The sequence below is a fragment of the Maniola hyperantus genome, chromosome 7 (genome assembly GCF_902806685.2).
Source record: "Maniola hyperantus chromosome 7, iAphHyp1.2, whole genome shotgun sequence".
In the NCBI taxonomy this organism is placed as follows: domain Eukaryota; kingdom Metazoa; phylum Arthropoda; class Insecta; order Lepidoptera; family Nymphalidae; genus Maniola; species Maniola hyperantus.
Genome location: NC_048542.1, coordinates 13,591,596 through 13,613,185, shown reverse-complemented (window position 1 = coordinate 13,613,185; position 21,590 = coordinate 13,591,596). Strand labels below are relative to the sequence as shown.

Genomic DNA, 21,590 nt, shown 5'->3' with positions numbered 1-21,590 from the left:
TGGAAAGCTCTTCTGGCATCACTTTTTTCCTCCAATTCTAGTACCTTTAAGTCAAGTGTAAATATATATCTTCTAAGCAAGTGCGCTACATCTTAGCATCACTTGCTAGAATGTCAATGATGATCGAGCCAAGTGCTAGTCTATAATTTAAAAAATCGCAAGTTTCGTACTCAGAGGTTTGCTACTCTAGCCTATACGATGCAACTCGATGGAAGCATTGATAATCTCGGCCCAACCTTAACCCAGTGATGTGCCGTGGGCGCATGCTACCACGTCGGTGCTACACCTGTCTCCTACGAGCTTTGACTCACGATTGTATGACTCAAGCGTTAACTGTTAGACATCGTTCATTTATTTCTGTAGAATAATACCTACCTACCTATAGTCCGCGACAGGTTGAGAATCGAGATGGCAATCGGGGTATGAGGCGGCAGGACGCCCTGCACACCCGCAAGTCACGTCGTCGTCGGGAGCACGGGGGCTGTGCGGGGCGCTCCTTGCCCGATTTCCATCTCGACCTATCGCGTACTATAGATACTCGTAGCGTAGGTCCCTAATCTACTATAGGTAGATCTAGGTACATCCTGTTTGGTGTGGTTGCAATCAAGCGCTAGCCTATATACCTAGTTATTTAAAAAAATACAACTTTTGGAAGTACGTATATGGGTAGGTACCCACTGCACCTATTTCATTATGAAGAAAACTAGGTCACTGATATGGCCGCAAATCCCAATCATCAGCAAGTTGAAATGGCAGTGGGCAGGCCATGCTTGCCGTAGGAGCGATGGCCGCTGGAGCCGGAGAGTTCTAGGGTTCAGACCGCAAACAAGCGCAATGTGAGGTGCCCTCCATCAAGATGGACCGACGATATAAAGAAGGTAGCGGGCTGAGGAAGGTTGAGGACCAGGTTTGGTGGTGTTTGAAGTGCGCTTTTTGGGAAAAGCTGATCATCAGTGGACTTCCACAGGCTGATATTTCACGCTATACCACCTTAGCTAAACGGTAGCAAAAGTGCGAGTAGGTGTGCACAAAAGAACGAGTAAACCAATAATTGACAGCCGTCACGTAGGTACTGTATGTGCCCATTACGTGGGCGACCGATATGGGCAACCTTTATAACCCACTTGTTTATACTTCCTTTTGACCTTAAATCTATAGTTTTCAATATCAAGTACCCATAGTACGCGACAGGTTGAAATGGCAATTGGGGAGCGGAACCGTGGCTAAGACATCAGCCACTTTTCGGAGCGTACGGGGTTCGATCCCGGGCAGGCACCTCACCGCACCTTTCGTTAACGGTGATGGAAAACATCGGGGCGAAAGCGAAACCTCGTGCAAACATATCATATGAATCTACACACAAACAGCTAGTTCTATAAATAATTCACTAGACAAGAAATAAAACCAAAAATTGCTACACATACGAACATATTTATTAGTGACATATAATATGTATAAGTAACTATAATAATATAGAAAAAATACATTATTGAGTTTTAACGGTACACAGTTTGACCAAATTCGAAACGGATATAAGTACAGGCCTTATAACAATGAATTGATTTTCAGTTAAAATAAAGATGCGGCTTTTAACAGTTTTAAATAGCTGGTCTTATACGAATAGAAACGCTTCTTAAAATTTAAGTAGGTACCTAAGTAAATCTTAAATTGACAATTCTAAGTAAATCTTGATTTGACGTGTTTCTAAAATTTTATACGAAATCCGGCCACAAAGTTTTTATTTAAATAGCTTTTAAAATTTGTTTCTGAACGCAATGCTTTACGGCGGTTACGCACTCATCCGATCCGAGTCCCAGAAAAGTAGTTCCTTTTTGTTTTGTATGGTGGCTTCTTATGACATATTATGTCGTAGATATCGCTGGTATTCTCACGGATGACGGATAGAACTCGGATGACGGAACAGAAGCACACTTCCGTCATACAGTTATTGACGCACTACAGTGCGTAAAGGTTAAGGCCCAAGACACGGGTCTGCCCGCGAAATTCAAATTTAATTTGGGTTTTCACAATTTGTAAACTAATGCGACAACGTAGACTTATGGCATTCAAATTTCGCCCCTAGCAATATCATCTTTACAGGTTTATATAAAAATCTGTACTTGAAAGTGTCCAGTTTAAGAAATTAGTCAAAATAATGACTAATTTGTGAGTAGCTCACGGCAAACTCATTATTTTGACTAAATTCTTAAACTGGACACTTTCAAGTGAAATTTTTTATAAAAGCCTATGAAGATGATACTGCTAGGATATAATTTGAATGCCATAAGCCTACTTTGTCGTATTAGTTTACAAATTGCGAACAACCAAATTAAATTTTAATTTCGCGGGCAGACGGGGTCTTCCCGCTTAAATTCTTAATAGAATAAATTCACTTACTGGCCGTATATATATTTTTTAAATCAAAAGATCGCTTGTGGCTTTTCAGGTACACTTGAATATTAAGTAGCGTTTCGATTAGGTTTTGATGGCAAGCAAATTAATATATCTTTTACTCACACATACCTACTTAGTACTTATGTAGCGAAATGCAGTTTTTCAGCCCACAAAGCAGAAATTATAATATAATTTTTGATATGCTTTTTTATGATAATTTTTCCATAATAAAGGCATAAACGTATCACAATAAAGGTTAAGTATTTAATTATATCTAATAATTATTTATTGGTAGAGTATTGCTCATTGATTAATAGTTTTCATCATTATAACCGAATCTAAAAAAACAACAATATAAAATATATAATTATATATTATAATATATTGAATACAATATTTATTATAACATATATTGTATTGAATATACAATATATAAAAAGTAAAACAAAAGTACGTATTTCTTAAATTTTATATCTTGCAAAAAAAGTAATTGTAGCACTTGATTTGTTAATGATGCAAATCAAATTATGGACGCAATTTTTTATCATATTCATAAGTATAGATTCAATAGTTAAGTATATTATTGCATTGTTATTTTATTAAATAAACAAATTATAGGTAGGTATAGGTATTCACCGGCATTTAGCAGTACATTTGATTTAATAGATTATACCTGTCAATATAAGATCCATAATAAGGTTATAATTTTCATAATAATTGTTATTTGTTAATTGCTATACTACAAGTATACTATACTTAAATTGCTTATGAAATTTAAGGTACTCAAGCATTTTTTGGCAAAAATGAACACGAAAACTGTTAAACGCGCATCCGCATACAGCATTATGTTATAAATCTGATAAAATTTCATAATATTTGATAAAATATGCAAACAGACAAATATATTTGAATATATATCTACCGTTACAACAAGCGGTCTCAAGGCAAAAGGTTGTACGTGAATATTAACGGTTACTTTTAAAAACTATGTCACTTATACATAACGCCTAAACTACGACGCATAGGACGCGCACTGAGAGCCACCACACATTGAAGTTACGTATAAACCGAGTCCATATAATGGAAAGTGTATAAAAGTCTAAGGCACCTTTTAGACGTGCCACGCCCTGAGCAGTTACTCCGCTACCCGCTAGGGTCCACGTGGACGACGAGGACAGTATAAAGACGTGCCACAGTCACAGTGCGGCAGTCAAAATGATAAGAAAATTCATTCATACCAGACTTGGGATCGATTCACAGTGGCACTTTGTGTTTTACGTACGTAATGGAGATAGAGATCAATATACTATATTTTGGAAATTCGCTCCGATTCGGTGCCAATCTGAATTGACCCTGCGGTCGGGTTGAACGCTGTCCTCTGCGGGCACAAACGCTACCAGTAGTTGCAGCACTTGCTAGCAAACGGCCCGTCAAATCGCGATCACTGCAACGTTCTTAATGATAACAAAATTTTTGGCTGCTACAATACAACACAATTTTTAGCGATTTTTAGCGATTTAGGCACGACGAGACACGACAATGGACAGCACCTCCTCGATATATCGCTAGCAGACATTTTATTTTGTGTCGGCATCGGTTTGTTTGCTGAAAAATGGGTCAACTAAAGATATAAACTTAATTTTAGTTTTGAAAACAGAAAAATATGAACATTTATATAATTACTACCTATCTGAATATTTTGCTTCTTCACTTGACGACACTGACATTGTTCAAATAGAACAAAAAATGACAAACAACGCACTGCATCGTGTCAATCTGTTGTCAAATTAATATACGTACGTAGGCGACGTAACGTCGGTAAGACCTCTACATGTCTCAGGAATAAATCAAAAAGCGGAATCTGTGAATTAATCATGGACAATCAATGTCTGGCGGTATTGTTATCGCTGTGGTGTGGTCCGTTCGATTAGACACGAGTGTCATAGTGTAACATATGAACGGGTAATAACCTATTCACTTCAACAATAGAGATGAATTTATACAATTATTGGCTCCATAGCAAAAAGAGAGAGCAAAATCGATAGCGTTTTTCATTGCGTGCTTTTTACAAAATAACGCCATCCGCATATCAGAAATTGTCGGTCTTTCTATCCCACTCTTTCTGCGGACTCCAGAAGCGTACGTCCAATCTGCGAAGTCTAGTACTAAATAGCAGAGATCTTTCCGGAGCGCGTTCGATTATTTTTTGACAGCTGACTTATGTGTGTTGTATTCATGTAGGCTCTTATTCCGCGTCCTATACCTATTTTTACTATATAAAATTATAAATGAAACCAAGAAACACCCATATTCGTTAGAACTGAATAGAAAATTTCGACATAAAAATATATAACCCTCAGTAACTCTCAATCAATACTATATCAAAGTTAAATAGATAATATATTATAGATATACAACATTAAGATCTAAAAACACAAATAAACTTATAAAAATATTATAAAAACTCGGCCCACTTTCCAGCAACGATATTGGATATTTACTTACACTCCATCATTGTTTCTCTACGACTATCGTAAGATCGTAACATACCGATTCGATTAATCGATATAAATATTATAATCTGTACAACTCAACTATTTTTTTTGCAATATTTTGAGTTTGAGTCGATGTAATGTAGGCTTAGACACTGAAAATGTCACTATATTTTGACTGCATTAACAGTAAAGTATTATTACTTCTAGTCGTGAAATAAGAAATTTTATAAACTAGACCCATTCTAGTTTTAGACTTGTCAACGAGTATATAGACAACGATTTCGTTTTACGACCAACAAGTATACAACTATACCTTACCGTGCATTTACATATTCGTTCTCGCATCAGCTCGCCACTCACCAGTAATGCCATTGACTTACATTACAGCGCATACTCTCGCTACTACGCGAGTTCGAGACGAGACCAGAGACGAATGAGTGAACATACGTCTTGTGTCCCGTCTCGCACCTCATGCAAATATGTAAATGCACCTTTACTTTTTTCTGTCATTCAGTTGTACCTGCCGTATTATACAGATACGCCGCTGGTCAAATAGAAAATAACATAGCGTACCTAAATATAAATTGAGATACAAAAAGAAGGAAAGTGGGCCCGATTACACCCGATAACAGTTGTTTAACACTTGATTCTCCTAATACTTCTCCCCATTCCCTTTTATTACTACTACAGATGGATAAGTACAACAATTTTGATCTAAATCTAGGCAATTCGGTTAGCTTCGTGATTATTAGAACTTGCTCAAAGAACAAAAAATATGTTTCGTTGCTTCATTCGTCAGATATAAAATTTTTACAAAGTGAAGTACTTATTATGATAAAACTTCACGGGTAAGTTCGTTTACTCATCAACTTTTTGTAAAATCTTGTCTGATTCAGACATTTAATATAATACTGTAGTCTAATCGCATATAAGCGGACAGGGTCATATCTCAGATTTAAACCTTTACAAAAATATGTAATTACGATTTTGGATCACAAAAACAATAGAAACAAAATGCAAAACATTTTGAGCAAGTTCTAATGAAATCATATTAAACATAGGGCATGATATTAAGCCACATAATTTGGCATTTGCAGATATTTATATCGATTTACGTTATTAAAAATCTTATACAGGTGGGATTATTAATTAAATTATTGTCATGCCCTATGTTTGGTTGGTAGGAATCAGTTAACTTTATATATTTTATATAACATGGCTATATAATGTAAATATTTCAGTTTTGACACTAATCCTTTGTTTTAACAGGTACACATAATTTGAAATTTATTAATAGAATAACAATATCACATGATTTTAAAACGAAATGCTGTTTAGTTTTTTTTTGAAACCAGTAACTGCTGTTTAGTAACCATCTATAAATGTAATGGCGTCCTTTTCGCAATGTTTTCTATTAAATTGGACAGCATGGTTTCAGTTCTATAGTTTATTTTTTTAGTGAGCGTTCACACCTAACGTAATGTCAGGTACTAGGTACTGTAAGCCTTAGTGTAAACTATAAAAGTAAATTCAGACTGTATTTTTCGTTCACACTATGCTGAAAATACGCTATAGCTACGTATAGTCTACGTACGTCCGTAACGCGTATTGGCGTAGTATAATATAATCCGCCGCAAATAGTCAGCGACTACGTATAACGTACAGTACGCGACCAAAAGTGATGAACATCGATATTTAGGAGACAGCAGATTTATAGAGCACTGTCTCGGTCGTTAAGACCGACAAAGCGTCATATACGTATGAGTGACAGAGACAACGCTCTACAAAGATGAAATGTCATTCTAAAGGTCGATGTTCATCACTTTTAGCCGCGTACTGTAATAGCGCATTGTCGGTTTGGTGTGAACGAAATGGCGAATATTTATGGACAAGCAGTACACTGCGTAACGTTCGCTTTTTTATTTTTATTCTGATACGAGGTAGGTGATGATGCAATGTAAGATAGAAGCGGGCTAACTTGGAAGGGGTATGGCAGTTTCATTAAGCCCATACCCCTGATCGGTTTTAACAAGGCATCGTGCCGGGACGCTAAATCGTAGGGTGGTAACTAGGTACGGCCGAAGCCTCTTACCAGACAAAATCGCTTACAATCAGCGGCTGACAAGTGACAATGGTAAGTGTGAACGTTTTTATTGATATTTATGGCATACGGCACGATATTGATATTTATGCCATTTTAATAATATGATTTTAATATTTCACATTAAATTAGTGCCAGTCTATACCTATTTTAATCTACCTTTTAAAGTAATAAGTAGTTATCTGATTCATCCAACCTTACTTTCGATAGATTCAATTTGAAAAGCTAAACCGAATCAAGTTGTTTCACAGCCTTATTGAAGTCTTGGTGATAAAAAGTATCTCTGTCCCCTTCACATTAGTATATAGTATGTGCCTACCACAACACAAAGTATACATACCTATTAAACCTCTTTGGTGTTGATATTTTTTTGATCGAATTAATTCATTATTAGATATGCATACTTATCGATATGCTATTTTATTCGGCCCTGCTATTCTTAACTTTTAGGGATTGTATTAAATCCCGGATCATACTATTAGATTTTATCATAGTTACTTTCATATTACATGACATATAAGATATCTCGCTCTCTAGAGAGAGTAAAAGAGATAGCTATCTGCAAGTTTGGATCAAATAGATTTGAATTTTCACAGTAAACGTTTATATAACGACTAACGTATCTATTCAATTTTTACATATACTTATCAACGATTAGAAAAGATTGGCTTAAGAAAATGTCAAATAGAAAATAATGAGGCATATTACTACATCGATTAATTCGTACATAATCCCTACTATTAAAATCCATCAGAATAACAAGACCGATAATAGTGTCATAATAGCAAAAACACAATATTTTCTATATTTAAAGCTGCCTTATCGAAAAGGGGACCAGAGACAAACAAATAATTAAAACAAGAGGCGGGAATGATGTTTTCCATTGTTAATGTTCTTAAGATACGGTTGTCATTTGTATTTATATCACAATTCAATATATGTCAGATGTTAAAGTTAAAGCAGCTACGGCAAAAGTGTCAATAATAAATAATAATTCTTGTTTATTTACAGATATTTTGTGTCGATTTTTAAGTAAGTACAGTACTCAACAGTACATATCATCCACTTTCAGAAAGCGATAAGTGGACAGCTTCGGATTTGTAGTGTCGTATCTGTCACTGATACATATGTGACGTTTTGTCGCTATCTTATCAGTCTCAACGACAGAGACGATGCTCTTTGAAGCCGAAGCTGTCAATTATTTATTCGATGTGTAATATTTAATCCCGAACACTGTAAGAGTAACAATATTCTGTAAAGATATGAATTTATTTTCATCTAATATTTTAAAACTCAGTGACTGGTATTTTGGTATGCCCTATATAATATCTGCTGATAATGAACAGCAATTCGATTCGAGAAATAAGATTTGAACTTTTTTTGTATGCTTCTGTTTTACTGACAAAATTTTAAAACAATACATTTGCAAACAAATAAAACTTTTTATTTACTATTTATTACAGTCATGCAGTAGGAACTTGTGATTATTCAAACTATAGTATAGAAATAAAGTTTTGTTGTTTTAATTTTTTAACGATGTGAACTTTTGCCGTAACCGTCTCGGTTGTTCTTAAAATTATTTTGTAATACATTTATGTTCTTATTTGATCTAAGCCTCTTCTATTTTGTCTCAGTCTCAGGGAATGTATGTTGGTAAGTCTCTTCGTTGCCTTACAATATATTATGTTCTTCGCGTCGAACTTTTTTACAAACATCTTAAAAAATATTTGAAGGAAACAATTTTTTATTTATTTTTATTAATAACATAGTGAGTTTCGTTATCTAAAGCCGAGTGTCCACTGGGTTCGCGAACCTGTAGCGCTCTCTGCTCCACCCTTATTAAATCTATTCTTTCTTAATTGACAGAAGAGTTAAAATAAACTTGTGTGCAAATTAGCCTATAGATTGACTCTTGACGTGTTTCTCCAAGGAGATTTGTTTATCTTTGTCAGCTAAGAACAAATAGATTATGATATTATACGTTCTCGGTCTCCTTTGTAGTTTGTATGACTTTTCCAGAAGTACCAAGTAGTATTACTGTGTCGGGTTCATGTACATAGTGGATACTCAGCCTAATAAAAGTACTTAGTACTATAACCTATTTGAAGCAAATTTTTTTTTCATACACATTAAAATTGGCCTAGTGAAATGATTATTCGATTATATGTGTTATATTATATTGTTTAGCACAACTCGATATTACAGAAATCGAAGATAAATGTTTTCAATATATCTTTAAAATATTTTTTTTGTACACTATAGTTAAAGGCATATTTTGAATAAGTATTGGGTTACTCTTAAGATCACATTGTTTGTGCGTGACTATGATTTTGAGATTTTTTAGTATATTTACCTACATCATCAATACTTGTACATTTTGCGTTTTGTGTAAGTAAATTACTCGTCCAATTCATAGCACTATGCGATGACTTGATCTTTGGTAACAGAAACAGAAATTTAAACTAATTATTTTGATATATTTAGCGTTTATCTTATCAATCCTAAGTTACTTATTGAACTGATGCTATATTGATCGTCATCTACATGAGATAATTACAAATACATTTAATGCAAGATGTGTTCTTTGTATTTCGTCATGGCATAGTGCTACGGATTGATTGATAAACTTTTAAAGCCTTCAGTTAAATTTTTAGTCAGTGTATTTAAAAGCAATCTTGGGGACGGACTATTTTGTTTCCTGAAATAAAACTAACTGAAAATCCAGCCTGAACTTTCGTCTAGAATGTACAAGGTGATGATAATAATTTTCGATCGTTCGTCTATAGTTAGTTTTTCGTAATTTCGTCACACGTTTTAAAAACATTTCGATTTTTAGTAACATATACGTTTTAGTAATCATATAGATTATATTGTAAAGTGTATACACAGTTAGGGAAGCATCATATTTTTGAAACGCGAATATGACCTCACGTTCTGGTCATACGGTAAAATAAGGTGTAAGCATTTACCTACAAATTATTTTACACAACAAGTTAGCCCTTGACTACAATCTGACCCGGTTGTAAGAAGGATTTAGTCTAATATAGAAGCTGGCTTTCTTGGTAGGGGTATGCAATTAATAAAACTCACCATTTTATTCAGGGAGGCCATCACAAATTGATTGAAAATTGATTGGAATAGTTTCAAAAATATGTTACTACCTTTACCGTGACATTGCAATTAAATGCAACGGTCTTTAAACATTTTTTAAATGACTAAAAATCGTGTCTTCGCTTAAAAAGTAACACCTATATACAAGTTTCACGTTTCGCGCAAAAATCTAGATGACTTCGCGAAAATCAGAGTGGCACGTATGACAAAAATAACTGTATTTTATACAGTGTCGAGATTTCCGTTCTCTTAAAGCTATAGAGTTGATATATAAATTATAATATGTATTTTTGTAATACTTTGTTACGTTTTGTGCAGATTTCTCGACCGCGGGTATAAGTGTGTAGGTTTCATATGTACAATTGGCCCACGGTTTTGATGACTAGATGTTTACTTTTAGAGCTTCGAGTGTAACTTTTTGGAAAACAGGTGGCGTTGGGGGACGTCCGTCCTTGATTATACTATAATTATTGTGTCCATGCGCCCAACAGAAGCGAAACTTCTACGCTTCGGTGATAGTAATTTTTAGTAGAAGTATATGTTATTGAATTTTTTATTAAAATTTAAGTTATGAATGTATGTAACTACTTGTTAAAATATTATAAAGGTTAAAATTCCAAAGCAAGCGCGGTTAGAAGGTGCGCGCACGTGGTTAGAACGTGTGTGTGTTCGAGATAGTAGTTTAGCCGTGCAAGAAGTTAACAGTTACAGTGACTTATTTTTTCGGTTTACGCTACGCTATAGAAGCTTCGCTTCAAAAGAAAACTTGCTCAATATGGCTATGTGTAAGTTATACTCCTGAACAGCTCCCAAACTTTAAAAACCTAACTTCAGACACTTAGCTGGCTGAAATATAGCAATTACTCATTTGAAATTTAAGTCAACGGCTGTGCAGCCTATGGCGTAGTACGAGAAAGGTTATTTCTAGAGTTGGGTCATCCGAGCACCAAACTGTAATCTTTTAACTCTAAGACGGAAACAAATTATTGAACGCAGCTGACAGCAACGATTAATTATAGGTATCTAGATAGTCTGAGAGATAATATATTGCAAGCCGCGCTCCAAATGACTGTGCACATCACGGCTATCAGCCGCGGCTTACGGACGCGTCCTATAATTGGTTTCACGCTATACCGAGTATCGAAAAATTTGCCAGTACTTATCGCAATATTTCCAATTACCAAGGTAGGTTCACATTCCAACTAGCGACGCGTTTTGTTTACTCAAAAAATTACACACGAACGCTTCGTAGTCTTTGCGCGTCAAAAGTTGCGTAACTATTCAATATATTTTGGTCTTATATAAAAATTGAAGTAAAAAATTGAATATTCTCACTAGTTATTCGTTTTTTTGTCTATTTAGTATAATAATACGAAGGCAAAGACATGTTAACGACATAGAGCAACACAGATTAAAAAATATTCGTGGATTTTTGCCATGAAAATAATACAAAAGTGCAACATCTCGCTTCTCACTCTCTCTTTTTAATACAATCTGAGCAAGAGATGCGTCGTCATTATATCAATGTCCACGAAAGTTTGATAGCTACATTGCGACGATCGCAATCACATCTGCGGCTCAAAAGTTGTGTTTGTATGATCGTCACATTGCTACAATCTCAATTGTTTTTATTGGCTAAATTAATCGTATTCTTGCTGCAACATTGCATTTTGGCTATTAACGAAAGAGTGTCAGCCAATCAGAGGTGACTGCAATCGCCACAATGTAGCTATCACACTACGATAATCAATACTGATTGGCCGACACTCCCTCGTAATTGGCTAAAATATAATATCGCTGCCATATATTCAGCCAATAATAGCAATTGCGATTACCGCATTGTGTGTTAATTTCGTGTTTATCTCCTGGGCCCTTATGACGTTGTTACCACGTCTTTTCGTGTTTTGTCAAACGACATGTCTTGCCTGCGTAAAGCTATACTAAAGAATCGCACAGTTGTTTAAATAATATTCCACGGGCGATTCTAGGCAAAATTTGGCGCGCACTCGTTTCAGCTTTTTTCCAACTACGCGATAAATTCGTAATTATTTTGAGAGATGTTGCCAGTAAACATATCATTCGGCGATTCTCAATTCACTACACATATTAGAAATTACTAGGAAACTCTGTTTTTTCGAATTTTTATTTTTGTTCATCTGTTGTCATTAGCTTGTGAATGAAGTTATACTAATTTACAACAGGATGGAAAAAATTCAACATTTTTTCGTTGTTCATTTTTTCGATTGACAGTGCTAATCACTTATCTAATGTTATCTACATTGACTATAACTTCAAGGCCGCTCATAGTCAGAAATTTTCTTTCTGAAAACTTTCTGTCCCACTCATTCTGCGAACGTCAAAGCGTACATCTGATCCAGCAATATTCTGGCACTGTATGGTATGCCTGCGGGATATAGTACAGAGTTTTTCTGACATACAATTTCTGATAATATGCGGCCGACCTCAAAGTCTTTTCATTTGCCCAAGTTTATGACCACAGATGAAACATTATTTTTATACATATAAACACTCTGTTAGTAATTTGGTGAAAATTGACTTTGACTATGACTTAACCATAATGTAATTGTTTTATACATTTGTATTAAGGTACTCGTTTTGTTTTCTCGACTTCAAAGGCTCGATTTCCTTCGCTAAACGCTGTGTAAAGCTATATATTTACATGCTCTGTGTTTTAACACCTACAGATTATATATTGAGATATATACTAAGTGCAATGTAAAACCGCATCCACACCAATAGGTATGTGCCGCGACACATTTGCGTAAATTACGTTGCCAAAAGTTCGGCGGAATACGCTCGCAACGTTTTTTAAGTTACCTATGACATGTCTACTGAATTTCTAGCTTGTGCGGCGTAGGTACCACCGCACCTTCCGTCTAGCGATTATTTTGGCTAGAACACATTCAATGTATTTTGTATAGCTCAAAACGCGTGACATGGACCGAAAGTTAACATTGCCGCCATGTTCTGCGCTGTAAAAAACACTACGTAAAGTTCCGTTGCGTACTTTTCGGCGCGTTTTTTTTCAAAACATTTATCGTGCCAAGTGCCAACTGTATACTACGACCGAAAACGCAGCCGCCGAACTCTCGGGGACGTAACTTAAGCAAATGTCTCGCAACACTAAAAACTAGCCTTGTGCGCTGTATTCGAAGAAAATTACGTCGAAACATAAACTTTCGTCAGTGTGGACGACTTTACGTGGAAAACACGTATCAAGTTTAACATATGATGCAATTTTTTATTGGTATGCACGCAGCTTTAATTTTTAAGTATTAGATTTTTTGTAAAATGTTTGTAAACCTTTAATACTTTTTTTATTCTATGTAAAGGAACTTTCGTAATATTGTTTTAAGTTAGATTACTTTTACTAATCGGCCAATGAATAAATAGGATTTCACATGTCGTTTGGAAATTATTCGAGACAACTTTTTAGGCCTAATTGAATATCTAATAATAATAATTGTAATTGGATGTTTAATTTTACACAGATTAGTTTGAAGGCGACAACGTAAACATAATTCATTTCTAACGATATAATATCTTACGACTAAAAATTTTAATAACTAGAAAAGACTCAAATTTTGAAAAACCCGATACCCGATTATAACAAGAGAATTTTAAATTTAAAGATTATAATTCATTTAAAATTATAAAATATCTTTCTAATATTGACGCATTTACCTAGTTATAAATATTGAAAAGTTAGTATATTAAGACTTCTTAGTAATTCTAAAGGTTTATACAGACTTAACGCCGACTCTACTCCGACTCCACTCTGACTCAACTCACAGTAAAGCATGGAAATGTGACCTTTAGATCCTGTTCATTACGGTGTAATTTTAAGAATTTTGAATTTTGGAAGAAGTAAGACGTGTGGACCATGCGTGGTCCAAGTGTCGTACACTTCTTTCAATTAAACGTTCAAAATTCCACTGTAAAGAAGCCAATATAACCCTGTGAGTTGAGTCAGAATGAAGTCGGAGTAGAGTCGGCGTAGTCTGTGTAATATGCGTAGACCTTTATAAAAAGTGATACCTTAGTATATTCGATTATATAATATTTCATTAATGCTGATATATTTTGATTTAATATGTGTTATAATATATTGAAAATATTCAATAAATCAATTTTTTTTAGTCAATATTAAAAAGATAAGTGTATACGACACGATGTTTTGCTTAGCTGTAGTCGTAAGGTCGCCATTTTGGCCTCAAACAATTATATTTCGCCAGTGGAAGACTAGCATCATCCGTTAGTTTTCAGAATTAATATCAAACTAAAGAAAATAGAAACATTGCAAGGTGCCAGTGCGGCTTTGTCCCAATTTTTCAATTATACAATAGGGATGATGACTACAAGTCAAATGAGCTACTTTTTATCAAACGTCAAAACGCGCGCTTAATACCTAAGGGAGCTTGTCTGAAATACTATATAATAGATCTGACGTCATAAACATCTGACGTAATTTTTTAGTTAAATCGATAGTTTAAAATGGTTAGCAAACTTAAAACTAACAGCGGACTTGGATTTTACGAATTCTGGAAGACCCTCTACAATCATAATAGTTCCTAAGAAATAATGTATTTTTGACATAGTCATCATCCCAATTGATGTGTGGATTTGGGAATTGAGCGCCCAACCCAACTTGCTTAAGATTTTATAAATTCTTAACGATGTCAAAAGTATTTGGAGATATTACTATGAAAGTAAAGGTGTATAAATATATTTTTGGAATTTCATTGGAAGGTCTTACGAGTTAACATTGTTTTGCTGCAGGTAACTTGGTGTGGTGGAACTCTACACACATGTCAATGTTTCTTCATTTGTTTTGCTTAGAATCTGTAAAAAAAAATGATGTATAAAAATAAAATAAAATAAGTTATTTTTATTATTTGTAGTTATAGCGGCAATAGAAATACACATTCTGTAAAAATTCAACTCTCTACCTATTACGGTTCACAAGACACAGCCCGCTGACGGACAGTCAGACGGACGGACGGACAGTCTTAGTAATAGGGTCCCGTTGGCACCCCAAGGTATGGAACCATAAAAACGGAACTCTAAAAGCAGAAAGGGGCATAGCTGTAAAAACTATGATCTAAATATATAAAGAGAAGAGGTACTAGACGAATCGGGCTGAAATTTGGCATGCAGATAGCTATTATCACGTAGGCATCCGCTAAGAAAGGATTTTTGAAAATTCAACCCTTAAGGGAGTAAAATGGGGGTTCCAAATTTGTGTAGTCCACGCAGACGAAGTCGCGGGCATAAGCTAGGAATGAATAAAGTAATATCTCACGTGCGGTTGGTCTCTCTCAGCACGTACTGCGCGCGGTGCGCGGCGAGCGCGCGCGGCCGCAGCGCGGGGTGCAGGCGCTCCCACGGCACTGGAGACCACGTAAACTCCGTGTACGAGTTCACTTCCTGGAATCGTTATTGCGATATTGTTTCTTGTTCGTACACAAGTGCCCATACAGCGGAATTGGGTATTTGTCTCCAATTTTTTTATTACTTTATTATAAAGTAGGATAAAAATAATGACGTAAACTGAAAAAACTAATTAAATCGATCAAATAACAAAAAAGTTATAAGCATTTAAATATTTCTGATTAGACAGAGATAGCGATATAGAATTTTGACGTCACACCTCACTAATGCCATAGTAGCTTCGTGCGGTTTCATACAAATTTTCGTTTTGCGAGAAAGGGATAGAAGACCCTCCCACTCCAAAATTAAAATGCCTGTAACTTTGTAAATCTTTGTTGGATTTTAATATCTTTTTGAGCGTACGTCATTATTTTTATCCTTGTTTATAATAAAGTAATAATATTTATCAAATTCAAAAGTAGGAAAATACCCAATTACTTTTCCTCGTTGCGAGACGCATAATGAATCGAGTCCGCTCTATATATATTTGTTTCCGAACTTGACGACGAAATTTTCGAAAGAGCGAGTTGTTCGAAAAAACGGTTTTTCGTAAATCTTCAGAAAGCTAAATAGAACTTTTTATCTGTTTTAGTTTCAAGGTGAGGATGCTAATTTAAAGAGGAATCATAATTATTAGTACCTATTCTAAAAATAAAACAAATAAAATAAGTAAGTAACTCGTCCCGATGGTGAGTTCATGTAGTGTCACTTCGCGTGGTTTACCACAAAAACTTTAAGGCGGATATCATACTTGTCGGACGTGTCGTGTCGTGTCGTAACGCATCAGCATCAAATCGACGCGACTTCGTCCGCGTATTCAGGTTGTTGCTGCAGATGGCGGTTCTCCTTGCTGTAGATGGCGGATGTCTCCAGCAGCCGAGCTAAGGCAAGGCGGGTCGCTAAACAGCACTAGTGTTGTTCCTCACCTGCACATACTCAGCGTCGACCGGCTTCTGCGCGTCGCGAGTGAGCACGCGAATTAGTTTGTTGGTGCAGGTGGCGGACCTGAAGCGGTTGTCCTTGCTGTTGTGGCGGATGTCTCCAGCAGCCGAGCTAAGGCAAGGCGGGTCGCTAAACAGCACTAGTGTTGTTCCTCACCTGCACGTACTCAGCGTCGACCGGCTTCTGCGCGTCGCGAGTGAGCACGCGAATTAGTTTGTTGGTGCACGTGGCGGACCTGAAGCGGTTGTCCTTGCTGTAGATGGCGGATATTTCCAGCTCCCGCAGAGACTTGCGCAGACGCACGAAGCCGAGCAGGTCGTAATGCCATATCCAGTAGCCTAGAATCACAACACTTCAATAACATGCCGCGTTCATTTCCATTTTCCTAATTCCTCAAAAACTGACAAACCAATTTAATGGGATTTATTAGAGACAATGTGGCTAATTCTCTTGTGCGTCGTATTCCTCATTGCTGAGGGTCATGATGCCTATTCATTTATCACATAATCAAATCAAAATCAAAATCAAATAATTTATTTAAAATAGGTACTAAGTTACACTTTTTGATTGTCAGTTGTTGGATTTGTAAGATATAGTGGTGATAATTTTTACGCAAACTTAAAACTAAAGCTTCGCGGGTTCCAAAAGCGCCCAGGTCTGAGAAGAGTTTAATGATTTTAATGATAGGAGTTTTCTTGAAATAATAATACGGTGCAAGCTATGTAAGTTACTCTGTACCATATTTCATCAAAATTGGTGAAATAGATGGTGGAAAAGGTAACACACAAACACAGGTTCGCACATAAAATTTTATGGATACAGGTCATCATCACCATGATCAACCCATCGCCGGCTCACTACAGAGCACGGGTCTCCTCTCAGAGTGAGAAGGGTTTGGCCAGTCTACCACGCTGGCCATGTGCGGATTGGTAGACTTCACACACCTTTGAGAACATTATGAAGAACTCTCAGGCATGCAGGTTTCCTCACGTTTTCTTTCACCGTTAAAGCAAGTGATATTTAACTTCTTAAAACGCACATAACTCCGAAAAGTTAGAGGTGTGTGCCCGGGATCGAACCCCCGACCTCCGATTAGAAGGCGGACGTCCTAACCACAAAGCTCTCACAGCTTCTACATACAGGTACTACATAATGTTTCACCCCTAAGAACACTCACCATGGATAACCAGCCTCCGTAGATGTGTGCACTGCCAGCACACCAAGATTAATGGGTTCACGTCACACATCGAGAACTGGAAGATAAATCGAAAACGCAAGATTATTATTATTTGTCATTGCACTTGAATATGACCAGCTCATTTGACATTGTTCTACATTGCTGCTTCACTGAGTGATAGTAAAATAATTTTTCGTAAAAAACCTTCAATGGATTGAACGTAAATGTCTAATGAGCTTGGTAGCCACCATTCAGTGTTAGACACTGAGTTAGCGAATCAGTAGACAGGACCTGGGGAAGAGTTGCTGTGAAGAGACTTAGCAATTATATTTTAATTTGTTGGCAATTGGGTATTTGAATCCAATTTTTTATTACTTTATTATAAACTAGGATAAAAATAATGACGTAAACAGAAAAAAAACTAATTAAATCGACCAAATAAAAATAGGTTAGCTGCGTCTCAGTTTATCACATCAGTAACTTTATCTGTGCTCTCTTTTTAGTGCGAATGAAAAAGCAAACGTTCCTGCATCTACCTTTATTACTCTATCTACGAGCGTACGTCATTATTTTCATCCTAGTTTATATTAAAGTAATAATATTTATCAAATTCAAAAGTAGTAAAATACCCGATTGTGTACGTCAAACAATGAACGCCCAGAAGACATATTGGAGAGCTCTCTCAACAGGTTTTTATAGAACGAACCTGTGGAATATACAAGGAACAATACCTCTTCCTGCTGCTGCCTGAGGACCTTGTGGTAGACATCCACGGAGTCGTCGGGCGCGTCGGCCCACACCAGCTCGCACAGACTCGCCTTGTACAGAAGCACCACGCGTGACAAAACATCCGAATGTAACTGTGCAGTACGAACACCAAAAATATTATATTAACGCTGTCAAATGGTTATATCAGGCTCTTAGTTGACTTATCACTGAAGGAGGCCGCGGAGCGGGAACGAGAGCTGGACGCCGACGCCCACCCGCTCCGCAGAAGAAGACAGGGGAGGAGAAGGAGACAGTATGCTCACCTTCTACTGCCCTAGATATTGGGAGTAAACTTGTGCCGGCCCAACGCCAGGACGTCTCAGTCGCATCCGATATCCGGGATCCTGAGACGTCTTATACTTGACGAGGACGGCACCGCTGGGTTTTTTAGTGGGTATGCTGATGGCGGTTAAAAAAAACCGCGAGTGAGTCCCACATACCCGCCCTTGTGCGGCATGCCTAATAGCATTTTTACCAGCGGAAAAAAAAAAAAAGGCTCTTAGTTGACAAGTTAATTTAGGCAATTAATAAAACGCCACCACAACCACAGCGGTAGTATTCAGCAAACAATTAATATGGCTTAAGATTTTCGCACATTACACAGATTGGAGCCGGAAAGTCCTTGAGTGGAGACAGCGTTTAAGCAAGCGTAGTGTGGGACGCCCTCCAGCACGATGGACCGACGATATAAAGAGGCTGGCGGGAAGTGGCTGGATGAGGAAGGCTGAGGACCGGGTGTGGTGGCGCTCTTTAGGGAAGCCCTATGTCCAACAGTGGACGTCCTCAGGCTGATGATAATGATGATGATGATGATGACACAGATTCAACACCGAATCGACTTGGGAGTCGATTCGGTGTTGAATCTGTGTCATCATCATTCACTCATGCATGGAAATATGAGCTTTACATCGACCTCTTTACGGTGGAATTTTCAATATTGAAGTGTAAGTCCACGCGACCACGCATCGTACTTTTCCATTAAATATTTACTCATCAAATAAATATTGATAAGAGATAGAGAGGGGGGAAAGGGAGAGGAGGGAGAGGGCGAGAGAGGAAGGAGAGAGAGCGTAAAAGAGAGCGAAAAAGAGATAGAGGATGGGTGGGAGAGAGAGAGATATAAGAGTTTACGCGATAGAAAGAACGAACAAAAGTACTTACAGTCTTACAAAACATGACTTTGAGCGACACCAACGGCAACCCTTCTACGAATACTTTTTCCATAACCTCATTGAACACTTTCTGTGGTGCGGATATCTGGAATAAAAACATTTTATTTCATAGTTTGTACTTTTCTTATTTATGTGGAAAGAAAGGGACGAATTGATCATTCTTTTCACTCAATTTAGGTTTGTAATGTGGGTTTATAGGGACAACTGATCTCAGAGGGCGTCTCAAGATGTCAATGCAAGCTGTTATCTTCATAGTTTCTTACTTAGACTAACGAGCTTTCTTAATAATGTTAACATGGTTTTTTTTAAATTGTGGCGTTTGACAGCTCAGTATAGCCGGATCCACAGATGATACTACCTACAGGTAAGGAAGTGATCCTATAAGGGCTCCTTTTTTTCCTTTTGAGGTACGGAACCCTATAAAGCTGTAAAAGGACTTACAATATTTAAAGCGACACGCAGACTGCTGTTCGCGCGGCGCCAATCTACGTCCGGTAAAGTCAGAGGTCTTCGGAGACCGATGTTTAGCGTCAAATCTGACCATTGGCTCAGTTCTGACAAAGTTTCTAGGGTTTCCGTGCTCATTCGATCGTAGTCTAGAACTATATGCTGCAAGAAATGAAATTAATATATTGATTCGGACATCTGGCCTAGTTGTGACAACCCATATCAATCGACTTCGATTGTTAAGCAACGTTAACCCTAGTCGGTAACTGCAGGATGGGTAACCTATTTCGGAGGTCCAAATTTGGCATTTCCTCCGTACCTCGGAGACCACGTTAAGCCTTCAGTCCCAGTTTTTATCACTAACATCTGATAATAACTGTAAAAACCTAATAATGAAATCTCGTTCTCTTAGTAAGTTGTATGCGGAAGGATCTGGGAACCCACCGCATTATTATCCCAAGAGAACTTCTGCCATTATGTGATTAATGGAAAGAAGTCACGACCCTCAGCAATGAGGAATACGACTATAAAGGAAGAATTAATTCGTATTTACTTATTTTATTACAAATTATACATTCATAGAGCACAGGTTTTTTATTTTTATTGAACCACCAACAGAATCATACAAAAAAAATTACATGATTCAAATCCTGTGATATTATATTCAAATAACTGTACTATTATACTAATATCTGGGAACAAATCTTATAACTACATATTAATAAAATTTGGAACAAAGTAATGGTTAGTTATTTTGGTATACCCCACAAAGTATAGTCTGATAATGAATAGCAATCTGTCTAAGGCTACAGGACAAAAAATCTGAAACACTGCAATGTAAAACTTATCTTATCCCGATAATGTTAAAGTATAAATCGCTTTAATGACAAATATCCACCCAATCGTGTCTAAGCGCAAATATTGACGGACACTTTTTGACGACCAAAGATGTTATGTTATGACACTTACTTTCAATGTAGAGAAGGCCATGAGGCTGGCGTTACATCTCGACAGTACAGTGTCGTTGAGCGAAGGAACTATGTTGAAAGACAATGACCGCGAATAGTACTCGACATTTTTGTGCTGCAAGGAAACGATTATTAATTAGTATTAACTAGTGCACTTTAGGTCGGGTCCCTAATGCAGGACTAGCTCCATGAGAGCTACGATGTGACGATCGCAATCATATTCAGCGAAACATATTTTATGCTTACTGTGTATCTGTCGTTTTCGTTCTTAACTGTTCCCATTTCACAACCCAGTAGAGACAGCTTTTGTAAGCAGTGCATGTTCTTGTATAACAAACTCTCGGTTATTATTCTGGAAAAAAAAAACCGAACTGAGAACCTTCTCCTTTTATACACGTCAATCAAAAACAATTATTTTTAGAATCTGAAAACGTTTTTGTAAAGTTCTAAAATATTCGAAAAATCGTTCTATACTAGCGTTCTCTCTGTTTGGCTCTTTCATTTGTATGGATACGTAACAGAGAGAGCACTATACTATCTTATCCGCGGAATGAACGCGCGTAT

At 36.7% G+C, this 21,590-nt stretch overlaps 1 protein-coding gene across 2 annotated transcripts in view; it reads right to left on the bottom strand.

The window, feature by feature from the left end:
• Positions 1–1,411: 1,411 nt before the first annotated feature.
• The window catches only part of LOC117984073 (F-box only protein 33), a 28,935-nt gene continuing 8,756 nt past the window's right edge, over positions 1,412–21,590 (bottom strand). For both annotated transcript variants that reach the window (XM_069499985.1, XM_069499986.1), the window contains exons 5-13: positions 21,273–21,378; positions 21,028–21,141; positions 20,053–20,220; positions 19,601–19,696; positions 18,403–18,531; positions 17,672–17,747; positions 16,651–16,832; positions 15,425–15,549; positions 1,412–14,964 (exon numbers count right to left, since the gene is read on the bottom strand). In XM_069499985.1, the coding sequence (XP_069356086.1) occupies positions 14,958–14,964; positions 15,425–15,549; positions 16,651–16,832; positions 17,672–17,747; positions 18,403–18,531; positions 19,601–19,696; positions 20,053–20,220; positions 21,028–21,141; positions 21,273–21,378 (1,003 nt within the window). In that variant the 3' untranslated portion in view covers positions 1,412–14,957. The remainder of the gene's footprint in view (positions 14,965–15,424; positions 15,550–16,650; positions 16,833–17,671; positions 17,748–18,402; positions 18,532–19,600; positions 19,697–20,052; positions 20,221–21,027; positions 21,142–21,272; positions 21,379–21,590) is intronic.